This window comes from Cryptomeria japonica, chromosome 3 (assembly GCF_030272615.1).
Source record: "Cryptomeria japonica chromosome 3, Sugi_1.0, whole genome shotgun sequence".
Taxonomy (NCBI): domain Eukaryota; kingdom Viridiplantae; phylum Streptophyta; class Pinopsida; order Cupressales; family Cupressaceae; genus Cryptomeria; species Cryptomeria japonica.
Genome location: NC_081407.1, coordinates 372,043,292 through 372,054,920, shown reverse-complemented (window position 1 = coordinate 372,054,920; position 11,629 = coordinate 372,043,292). Strand labels below are relative to the sequence as shown.

Here is an 11,629-nt window from a genome sequence, read left to right as displayed (position 1 = left end):
CACCATATCTTCAATGAAATTAAATTTTATTTCTCCAAGTCTTACAACACTGTCTTCTCCTTCTCCTTCTCTACTTCTACTCTAAGGAGCAAGAGCTCTCTATTTCTAATGAGCTATCTAATGATTTACAAATGAGAAGGCATGGGCCTTTTATAGAGATCCTTCCACACATGAACGGCCAAGATTGATTTGCAATCAAGCGTCGAGATTACAAGATGGAACCCTAATTAGGGTTTCAAAGTAAATGACCACCTTTTATGCAAAAAGAACTAGAGTAAAGAGCCAACAACTGAGTGTGAACTAAGAATCAAACAACTCATTATCTAGAAATAAGTGTCCCTTATCTCTCTCTTTGTTGGCAAATTCACTGAACCTAGACATCACTATCTCAAGTTCATCTACAGAGACATTTGGAGTAGTCTCATGCTTGTACTTCATGATTGTGGTATCCTTTTCACACTGATTGAGAGTGTTCTCCCATGCTGGCTTGAGTTCCTGAATCTTGTTCATGAAACTAATGAATAAGGAAATATCATCCAGGTGACTCCCCAAGAAAGAACTCATGTCTTTGAAAATGCGTTCCTTGACCTTGCTCTTCAAATTATCTGTAGTCATTTCAAGGAAATGTCATCTAGGTGACTCCTCGAGAAAGAACTCATGTCTTTGAAAATGTGTTCCTTGACCTTTCTCTTCAAATTATCTGTAGTCATTTCCATATCTCCCATTTCTTGCGCAAACAATTCTTCCATTGAGGAGAGGATTTCCATTTGAATTTCTTTAAGTATACTCCTTAGCTGGTCTGATTCTTCATTTGACTTCTCGAAGACTTCCTTTCCTAATATCACTGCGCAGTACCATCTGGAGAAGTCATATGCTTCCTTTTCCCCGATCACCCCTCCATCCATCAACGTGTCTTGAGGAATCTCCATCAATGCTCCTATGCGTGGGATAGTCTTGTCCACGCTGGGAACAGCAACATGTAGAATTCTTAATCCTAGTCCTCCTCTTATCATTTGGGAGAACTTCTTGGCTGTCTTCTTTTCATGTTGACGACTATCATTCCTTGGGTCTTTTCCTTCTGATTTTTTATCTTGGATTTCTAGAGGAAATTCAAGATGTTGTAAATTATTCTTCTGACTTGCAATTAAACTTTTGATCCTGATGTTGTAAATTCTTCTTCTGACTTGCAATTAAACTTTGGATCCTTGGGGTCTAGAACTAGATTGCCTTGAAGCCTGGATGTTTGGAGTTTGAATGTCCTCCTCGATGTTTGGAACTAGAATTCTTCCTCCATGAACTTCCTGAGACTGGATTTCTTCTTGAACTTCTATGTCATAAATTAGATTTGCTCATCTTGGACCTCCATGCCTCTTGACGTACTGATGTTGCCTTTGGATTGGATAGATGAATCCTTGATGTTTTATCATTTTCTGACATTTTGGGGATGGGCGCATTTGGAGCTTGGAGAAGGAATTTCTCCACAGTCAAATTTTGCGTTTCCATGCCTTGAAAATGCTTGGATGCACATGGGATGGCATGGAGGATTTTTCCAACCCTTAGTCACATTTTGAGTTTCCATACCTTCTAGAATGCTTGAGCGCATAATAGGCCTAGAGGAGGAATTTTCAAACACTTTAAGACAAATTTTCAATTTCCATGACTTCTTGAATGCTTGGGTCATTTGGAGGGGGAGGAAGAAATTTTCCCATAGTCAAATTTTTACCATTTCCAAGACTTGGGCACACTTTTGCTAGGGAGAAGGATTTTTTCCTCGCAGAAAATTCCTTCTTGGGGTGGATTTTCCACTCGTGTGCACTTTTGGCATGGAGGAGGATTTTCAATTTTCACCAAATTCCTCCTAAACTAGAAATTTCTATATACCTGAGTGCACTTTTGCATTGGAGGAGGATTTTTAATTTTCGCCAAATTCCTCCTTCACTAGGAATTTCCATTCCTGAGTGCACTTTTGGGCTGGAGGAGGATTTTTAATTTTTGCCAAATTTCTCCTTTACTGGGAATTTCCATTCTTGAGCACACTTTTGGGCTGGAGGAGGATTTTTCATTTTCGCCAAATTCCTCCTTCGCTGAGAATTTCCATTCCTGAGCGCACTTTTGGCCTAGAGGAGAATTTTCAATTTTTGTCAAATTCCTCCTTCACCAAGAATTTCCTTTCCTAGGCACAATTTTGGTCTAGAGGAGGATTTTTTATTTCCGCCAAATACCTCCTTTGCCGAGAATTTCCTTCCTTGGCCGCACTTTTGGCCTAGAGGAGGATTTTTTTTTTCCGCCAAATTCCTCCTTTGCCGAGAATTTCCTTCCCTGGCTGCACTTTTGGCCTAGAGGAGGATTTTTCCATTTGCACTAACTTTTTGATGCTCTGCATTTCATCTTCGTTCTTGTGGACTTAAATCTGGATAACTACTCTACTTACAGTCAACAATTTGATGTTTCTAAAAATAGAAAGTTTGTCCAAACACGAAATTAGGTCAAACGAGACCACAATGAAACTTTCTAAAAATAGAAAGTTTCCGAAAAACGCTCAAATTTCACTGGTGGCTTCCTTGAACGATTCTCTTTCTATACTTAGCCTCAAATTTCACTATGCTCAAGGTTACAAACTTCATTTTTAAGTCTAAAGAATAAAAAGCTTAAAATAGACAATACAATCTTCCAAACTTAGCCAAAATTTTGGCTGATTCTCTTTCATTTCCTCATAACAGTTCCCAAGGTTATATTGATACTTAGCCAAATGTCCATCATTCCATTACTCTAACTATGTATTCTTTGTTCTATTATTGCAATATCTTCCTTGGACGATGATATCACCCACTCAATGAGGTCCTCCTCTTAGAATCCAAAGCATTGTTCCCCGTAATGTACCTGAAGAAAGACATGGAAATGTTGTGAAGTACAAGCATCAATCAAGTTCATAGTTAGCAAAATGCAAAGTTTGAAGAATAAAGCAATAAGCACAATGCATTTCTCAATACATTAAAACCCTTATTCTCGTCTTCATGACAATATTAAGATGGAATCTTGTCTAGGCTGTATATTCCTTAAGAATTCATTACCTAGTTAATCACTTCATTACTTCCAAAGGCCAGAATCAAGACCAACAAGACCTTATCACTTATTCCTCAGGGTCGGAAGATGACACAAACTGCAAAAGACTTGGTTTATTCAGCAAAAGAGGGGGTCCCCATTTGCAATGGGGCGATGTGTGAAAACATCACAACACTACTGCTTTTAAATATTTGTTTTACGCCAAGAAAAGTATAGAGATGTAATGGCCAAGCCATCTCCTGTGGTTGGCAGTTTTATCTTCTTTGATACGTCATTATTTTTTTAGTCAGAATATTCTTATATTGAGTTGTCGTTTTTGTTAATAATTGGTGTGTGTATTATTGGAGTCAGAGGTATCTTTTCAGATAGAGTCGAGTATGGATGTTGAACTGAAAAGGATATAGAGTTATCAAGCCTAGTTTGGGATGTGAGATTTTTTTTTTCTGTGAATGAGAACACCGTTGTTTTTCAAAAAAACAGAAATGGCTGTGAGTTGAGATTACCATCATTAATTGTATTCAGCTTTTCACATAGGAGAGTTAGTTTCTGGGTATTCATGGTTGAAGAGTTCAGATATTTTGGAAAAAGTTCATCGGAAAAGACATGACTACCATGTGAAGATTTTAATAGATACGGTGATGAGAAGTTTTTTTTGTTATGTGTTTGTACATTTATGAAGTCTTCATGACTGAGCTGAAAAACGTTTCAAGATGGTGGGAGTATTTTGAAAAGTGAAGTCAAGTTTATCAAAGTAGGGGTATGGGGAAGATAGTGGAGCTTATCTGAGATGCATGAGATGAAAGAATGTTACTGTTTTGGTTTGCTGTAATGTCCCCACTTTGGAATAGAATTTAATAATAATATTAAAATAGAAAAGAATTAAAATAAAATTAAAATTAAAATATAAAATAATATAATAAAATTTAATTAAGTTAATGAATGGTCAAAAGATATGGAAGGAAAAGTTGTGACTCCCTCAAACATGGGATATAAAAGGGAAAAGAGAACCTCATTTTGAGAAGAGGATAATTTTGGAATCAGAAGCGTAAATCTGATTTAAATAAGAAGTGCAGGTCTGATTCTGAAAGGTTGTGTCCCTTTCAAAGGGCAGAAGTAATGAAGAGTTGCACTCTTTCAAAGGGTGCGTCTCTTGCCAAAGAGCATCCATAATGAAGAGGTGTGACCTCTCCCTCACATTGAGAGATATAAAGGAAAGGAGTCAAAAGCATCCAGTGGGATGATCATCGATCAGATTAGATCAGATCAGGTCAGAACTATTATTAAGTTACAGGAATTGGCAGCCTCCTAGTAGGGGACATTACAATGGTATCAGAGCAATGATCGTGCCATCCTGCAGGGTAAAGAATCTAAAGATGAATCAATGAATCATCCTAGATAAGGAAAAAGAATCTAACAATATGTGTATTCACGTGTATGCTCCGTGTTTGCAGATATCCATGTGTATGCTTCATGTTTTCAAGTGTATGCTCCGTGTTTGATTCATAACTAATGTGTTTGTTTGCTCCATAAGTGTCTATGATTACTATAGACATATTTATTTAGGAACATTGTATTTGAGGTCATAGATGTGTGTCATGCTTCTAATCATAAGTTCTTAACATTAAGTGATATCTATGATATTGTACAAACCATTTAAGAAGTAATGCAAGACAAGGATGAGAGAAAACTTGTCTTTAAATTACATAATTATGAAATGTATATGCAATTCATATTATCATTTGTATGAAGATACCCTATGATGCATATATTGAGCGAACTGCCATGGTAGTAATATAAGGAAGTACAAAGAGGGAGAACAGTGATGAGGTCCTCCTCTAGGTAGCCCACCTCATGGTAGTTGACCGATGGTCCCATGAGGCCAAGGGGGTGTAAGACGGAGTCCACCACTCTTGGACTTAGAGGGGAAGGACATTCTAGAAACCCTATTGTATCTTTCCAAACTCTATCATAATTGATTGTTAACAAGGGGATAAGGATGGAAGTGATGAGGGGGAACGGTGATAGGATACCTCACTAGGTAGCCCACCTCATGGTAGTTTGACTAATGGTACCATGAGGCCAAGAGGGCTCTGGCTTACTCTGCTCTTGGGCCTAGGGTAGAGGGTCTCTTGGACACCTCATCATTCCTCTTACTCCCACTTTCTTATGATTGAGCTCCTATAGGGAGTTGGACCAGACCTTGGTTAAGTTAATTTATGCTTAATTACTTTCTTTAGAAATTTATATTATTAGTTCCAATGGTTTCCTAACCTATTGCAGGATCTCAATCAGGTATGCATCTTGTTCCATTTGTAGTTTTACATAAAATGGTGATTTAGGGCAAGAACTAGAGTTTTTACAAAAAAAAGTAGCAGCATGTTTATTCTATGAGTGTTTCGAAAGCCATTTCATATTGGGAATCATCTTGAACATTCCATGATCACTGCTTGAGGACAAGCAATCTTGAGTGGGATGGATTGTAATGTCCCCACTTTGGAATAGAATTTAATAATAAATAATAATAATGTTAAAATAGAAAAGAATAAAAATAAATTTAAATTAAAATATAAAATAATATAATTAAATATAATAAAAATTTAATTAAGTTAATGAATGGTCAAAAGACATGGAAGGAAAGTTCTGACTCCCTCAAACATGCTATATAAAAGGGAGAAGAGAACCTCATTTTGAGAGGGGGCTAATTTAGGAATCAGAAGTGTAAATCTGATTTAAATAAGAAGTGCGGGTCTGATTGTGAAAGGTTGTGTCCCTTTCAAACGGGGTAGAAGTAATGAAGAGTTGCACTCTTTCAAAGGGTGTTAATGGTGAAAGGGTGTGTCTCTTGCCAAAAGGCATCCATAATGAAGAGGTGTGACCTCTCCCTCACATTGAGAGATATAAAGGAAAGGAGTCAAAAGCATCCAATGGGATGATCATTGCTCAGATCAGATCAGAACTATTATTAAGCTATAGGAATTGGCAGCCTCCTAGTAGGGGACATTACATTTGCTGTGAGCTTGTATTCATTTATATATCTATTGCTGATAATACAAAGGAGTTGTGTAATTTTGGATTGGGATTGAAGTTTCGAGAAGTATTTTCAGTTTAAGTGTATTTTTTGAGTTGTTGCTCAAACTGAGGTTGAAGCCTTAGCTGTTTGGAGTTGGTGCTCTCAATGAGTTGGTGCTCACTTTTGTATTCAAGGTTGGTGCCCATTTATGTTGGTGAAAGCTATTTGATGCCGTGGTTTTTTACCTGAAAGGGTTTTCCACGAGAAAACCTTGTGTTTGTGTCTAAATGGTTGTTCTCTTTATGCTTTATGTGGTTTCATGCATTTTTAGTTTTGAAAAGTTTTGAAATACTGATTCAACACCCCCCCTCTCAGGATTTCCTGTGTGTTTCTCAAGGGTTAGGCCTTGTAGTGATCTTTGTTTGAGAGGAAGCTCCACATAGGTAAATCACTTTTCAGGTACAGAAAATGGCAACCATTTAAAGGATGGAGATTGAGAAGTTCGACAGACAGAACATTGGGCCTTGGAAGATTAAAATGGAAAAAATGAAAAGTTTCCTTGTAGATCCAAATCAATGGATTGTTGTGGTTGGTCAAAAGCTCACAGCAATGGCAGATGAAGATAATGATAAACTTGACAAAAAGACTGAGATCGACTAATCATCCTGACTAGATCCACTATTCATCCGTGCTTTTCATCTACAATATTGTTGATTGTTTCTTACAAAGACACCACTCGCAAGTTGTGGGAAACGATTGGGTCATCATATCAAACCAAGTCTCTGGTGAACAAGCTCTTTCACGTATGAAAGTTACAATGGAGATGAAGTCTTCTTGGGAAACATTATGTCTCAGAAAATAATTGACTGTGGAAAGATCAAGTTGATGATAAGAGATGGGGCAGTCTAAACTCTCTCTAGTGTTTTGTATATGTTTTATTTAGCTAAAACTTTAATCTATATGAATTAGATGAATGATGCAAGTTTGCAGGTTATCTTTGTTGAAATGTAGCTAGGTTGAATCCCTAGCTTAATTAATTTTAATGTGGCCCTTGGCCTTAAAATTAATTATATTGATGTAATCATTTAATGTATGGGGCTGGGCCCAATTTGGATGCTTATGTAACTTGCATATTGATTAATTATATCATGTAATTGAGCTGGGCCCAAATGCAACTTAATGTAACTTGTGAACATTGAAAGGGCAGGCCCTATTTGGGCACTCAATTTATGTGACTTCTAAAGGTTATGGGGCAAGGCCTATCCTTTATGTAACTTGTAACTTGTAAATTATATAGGTCAAGGCCTATTTGTAATGCATAGGAAATACATTTGAATTATTGTAACTTGGCGGCAAAATACACAAGGCCGACCAAGTATTATGTTATGCTTAATCTCCTATATGTAAGGAGACTTGAGGATCACAAACACAATCTAAGCAAGCGAACTTATGACTGCTGCTACACAAGGTCTGCTATCTAAGCGAACTAGGTCTGCTACATGATCAGCATATGCAACATCAGCGAATCTACAAGTGTGACGAATTTATACAAGGGCTGCTGAAGTTGTTCAAGGGCTGAGCGAAGCAATTCATGTTCTGAGCGAAGGCATTCAAGAGCTGCCAAACTATCATATGAGGTTGGCGAACTATCTTCTAGGCTGGGTGAACATCATATAGGCTGAGCATACTTCCATTCAAGGCGGACAAATTCATATGAGGACCAGCGAATTTCACTCAGGGTCTGGGTCTGCACATAATATTCTGAATGATTCGATCATATTCAGATCTGATCAGGACATCAGATAAGTGTGTTTAGTTGACATTCATATTTGTGCCCTAGCTGGGCTAAGTTGTAACTGTTTTCTGCCCTTAATAATATTCAGATCTGCGACTCTGGTTGCTGGGTTTTTCCTCCAAGAGGGAGGTTTTCCCAGGGTATATTTCTGTTGTGTGCTTTGCATTACTGTGTATTTTGTTTATGCTACCTATTTGTTAATCTGATCACTAAAAACTAACAATCTTGAGCAGGGATAGTTGTACAATGGTCAAAGGTGCCATGATTTTGACTAAGGAAGTTCATTTTAGACCTTTATTCATACTTTATGCTAGTACAATGAACGAATGAAATAGTTCCATGTCCCTGAGACTGAGAATAATAAGTTATGGCATGGGAGAATAGAACAAATTGGTGAGAAAACTCTAAAAGCCTTGCAGGAAAGGTTATCGGTCACAGTGTCAGCCTTCTTCCTGCATGTAAAGTTAATTCCTGGGTGATCAATCATTCCCATGGTGAAGGTGTCAGGAGTCCTAAAAATCATTGGGGCAAATGTTTTTTACAATGGTGGGAAGGCAGCATTTATTGAAAAGGCCCCTACTCTTTATAGACAAATGAAATTATCTTTCAGCCTTATAGTGATGACCCTTTGGCACTAATTAAGAAGACTTTAGTTATATTATATTAGATTTTGAAGATTTAAAGAGTTCAATCCTCAACAAATTTTATGAGGGTTTAACTATGATCATTCCAAGCAAAAATCTTGTGTTGTCAACTGCTGTACTGGGATGATTCCCTCTAAGAAAAGTGCTGCTGTTTTTCTGATCGCTATTCCACCAAGGGGCCCTGGTTCCTAAATTGAAGATCTAAAAACAGAGTCATGTGGTTTGTCTATCACTTCATTTTAAAGTTTTCATCATATGTTAAAACTATATTCAATTAAAAAAATTAATAGTAAAAATATCAGAAAAAATAAATGGATTCAATTAAAGGATGACTAAACTTACTCTAAAAAACAGAAACAGCATAAAATTTTATAATAACTGTTCAAAAAATTCCCAGAAATGATAATTCTACTTATCAATGCAGTAAATAATCTCAATAATAATATAAGATAAATTTCAAAAACACATATAGTTTTTTAACCGAGTTACCGTAGCTTATGAGTGCCTATTGAGGTGTCCATTGCATATTCAAAGTCTGACTACACGACTTGTTGTCGAGATTACCAGTCTCATTGTTTGGCAAAAATTACTAGTAATGGCCCCCGTCTAAGCACCAATTGAACTGAATCCAAGCTCAAAAACAGTCAAAGATCCAGGGTGGCAGCCCCTACAGCCATACCCTGAAGACCCGATGGTCTCTCAATGCCAATCCACTTGAATGCTCCTCCTGTCTCACTTGGAGGTGCGAGCTTACAAAATTTTTGACAATGAAAGAGATCCAAGCTTCTCATAAAGTTGTTATGACCAACCTCTGTAGCGAAATTATGAAACAGAAAGCGATTCAGGCTGCTCACAAAGATGTTATGGCCAACCTCTATAGCGAAATTAATTCGTGACCTCTCCTCCATGAAAGAAGGCCCTGGACCTCTAAAGTGCATCTTATCTTCGCTATAGTCATATTCAATCAATCCCCTACCAGACAAGCAAAACAAGCGCCCATATGCGCTTAGAGGACACACCCTTCCGAATTCATTCACCATTTTATACCAGCGATTCGCCATAGATTTCCAGCTCCTCGTGTACGAATCAAAAACCTGAAAAAAGATCCCCGCCTGGCTGTACACTACATAAAACTTGCCGTCAACATAAACACCACTACAGTCCGCTATTTTGGTGTTCATGTCGGGGAGAAAATCCCACTTGTCCTCCTCCACATTGTAAACAGAAGCATTGCGGACGGGGTAACCATACCTTCTGTAATCTGCATCATTGTCGTGAAAGTTGGTATACCCTCCTCCAACATAAATCAGTCCCCCTTGCTCATCCGCTGCAGAGGCAAATTTATTCAGCCATGTTGGCATTTTGGCACCCTGTCGCCATTTCGAACAAGCAAAATCGTACAACCACACACACCTTCTTGTAGAGTCGGGAAGCAAATCCGAAATCAAAACCAGTTTTTGTTTCACGAAATGGCAGTGAAAGATGCCGTTAATTTCAGCGGGAACAGGCGGTAGATTTTTGCACGAGTTCTTCGCCAGGTCGTATACCGCTACTCCGTTGCAAATGCCGTTTATGTTCTGGAGCATACAAATCCGTTGCTCAGAAATCATTAATCTTTTTCTTTCTTGATAAAAGTGGGGGCTTTTCAATGCGTCGTTCCAGCTTTTGGAGACACACCTGAGATTGTGATGAGAATTCAACTCCACCTTCAGCAGGCATTTCCACCCAATTTCATCTGGAAGACAGGGAAACAGGGATCCCATTGCAATTGCAGCTAAACAACAAAAGTTGCAGGATTTAATGCAGACAAGGGTTTGAATCTGAAATTCCTTATGTTCTGTTCCTTCTATATTTGTAAGCATTTAATACCACGCATTTTTATTTATTTTTAATCTAAAGTTCATCAATATAAAGTTTAATTTTTTTATATAAAGAAAAAGCAATCTATAGTTGAATTTCTTTATGTTAATAAAATTAATTTTAAATTTTAAAAAAATTAAGATGTAAAAATTTTAATAAAAGATGTTTAAAAATTAATATGTTATTTAGTTGATTTTTTTTTAAGAAATTAAGAAATATAATTATTGATTGAATGAGAGTTCCACAATCCATAGATAATATGTGTGCAAGCTTCTGAAATGATTGTGATTGTGTGAGAGTTTTTTTTATCACTGTTTAAGCAAAAATGAGTATTAGCAACCTACGAAGATACTTAAAAAGAAGGGAGAGATGAAAGAGAAAGAAAAAAAAACTTGCACACAATCATTTCCATAAGCTTGTCTACAAACTATTATTATTATTATTTTATGTATAATTCAAATAAAAACTTACTAATTTAATAAGCATTTAATACCTATTTTCTATATTTATTATTAACATATATGATTTTTAGTACTATCATAATTCAAATGGTTTAATTAACTAAAATTGAATTTCTTTATCTAAAGAAAATATTATTTTTTATTAAAATAAGATGTAAAATTTTTAATTAAAAATACTAAAAAACTAAATTATATGTTATGTGATTGGCTTTTCATTAAGAAATTACGAAATATAATTATTTTCTCTACAATTCAGAGAAAAGGATATTAATTTTTTTTAAATATTATAACAAAATTTTACAAATACATTCTAAAATTTGTACAAGTGCAATGAAATGAAATTCTTATAAATGTCATTAGTTTGCTTATATTTACTTTAGTATGTACAAATAGCTTAAATGAATGTGTTGGTTCATCAAAAATAATGATTTTTTTAATATAAAAAATATTTTTATCTTTTCCTAACTTATATGCAATTTTTTTAATAATAGAATAAATTGCATAACCATATTTATAAATGAAATTGTTATAAATATCTTTATCTCCTTATATTTATTACTTTAATGCTAGATTTGTGACCTCCTATACTAAATTTAAAAATGTATTAATATATAAACTAAAACTATATTATTATTATTATATACTATACTATAGAATTAATATTATATTAAATATATATAGTAATAAAATATTATATATAATAATAATATATTTATATTATATAATTTTAGATATTATGTTATTTGATTTATGTTTTTGTATTATATTATATATTAATATAATGTTATATAATAAT

At 35.5% G+C, this 11,629-nt stretch overlaps 1 protein-coding gene across 1 annotated transcript; it reads right to left on the bottom strand.

The window, feature by feature from the left end:
• Positions 1–2,667: 2,667 nt before the first annotated feature.
• Positions 2,668–10,366, bottom strand: LOC131066337 (F-box/kelch-repeat protein At1g15670). The gene is made up of 2 exons (XM_058001079.2): positions 9,002–10,366; positions 2,668–2,880 (listed from the first exon to the last, which is right to left on the bottom strand). Exon 1 carries the CDS (start codon positions 10,273–10,275, stop codon positions 9,157–9,159), a length of 1,119 nt encoding a protein of 372 aa, XP_057857062.1. The 5' UTR covers positions 10,276–10,366; the 3' UTR covers positions 2,668–2,880; positions 9,002–9,156.
• Between the last annotated feature and the right edge of the window lie 1,263 nt (positions 10,367–11,629).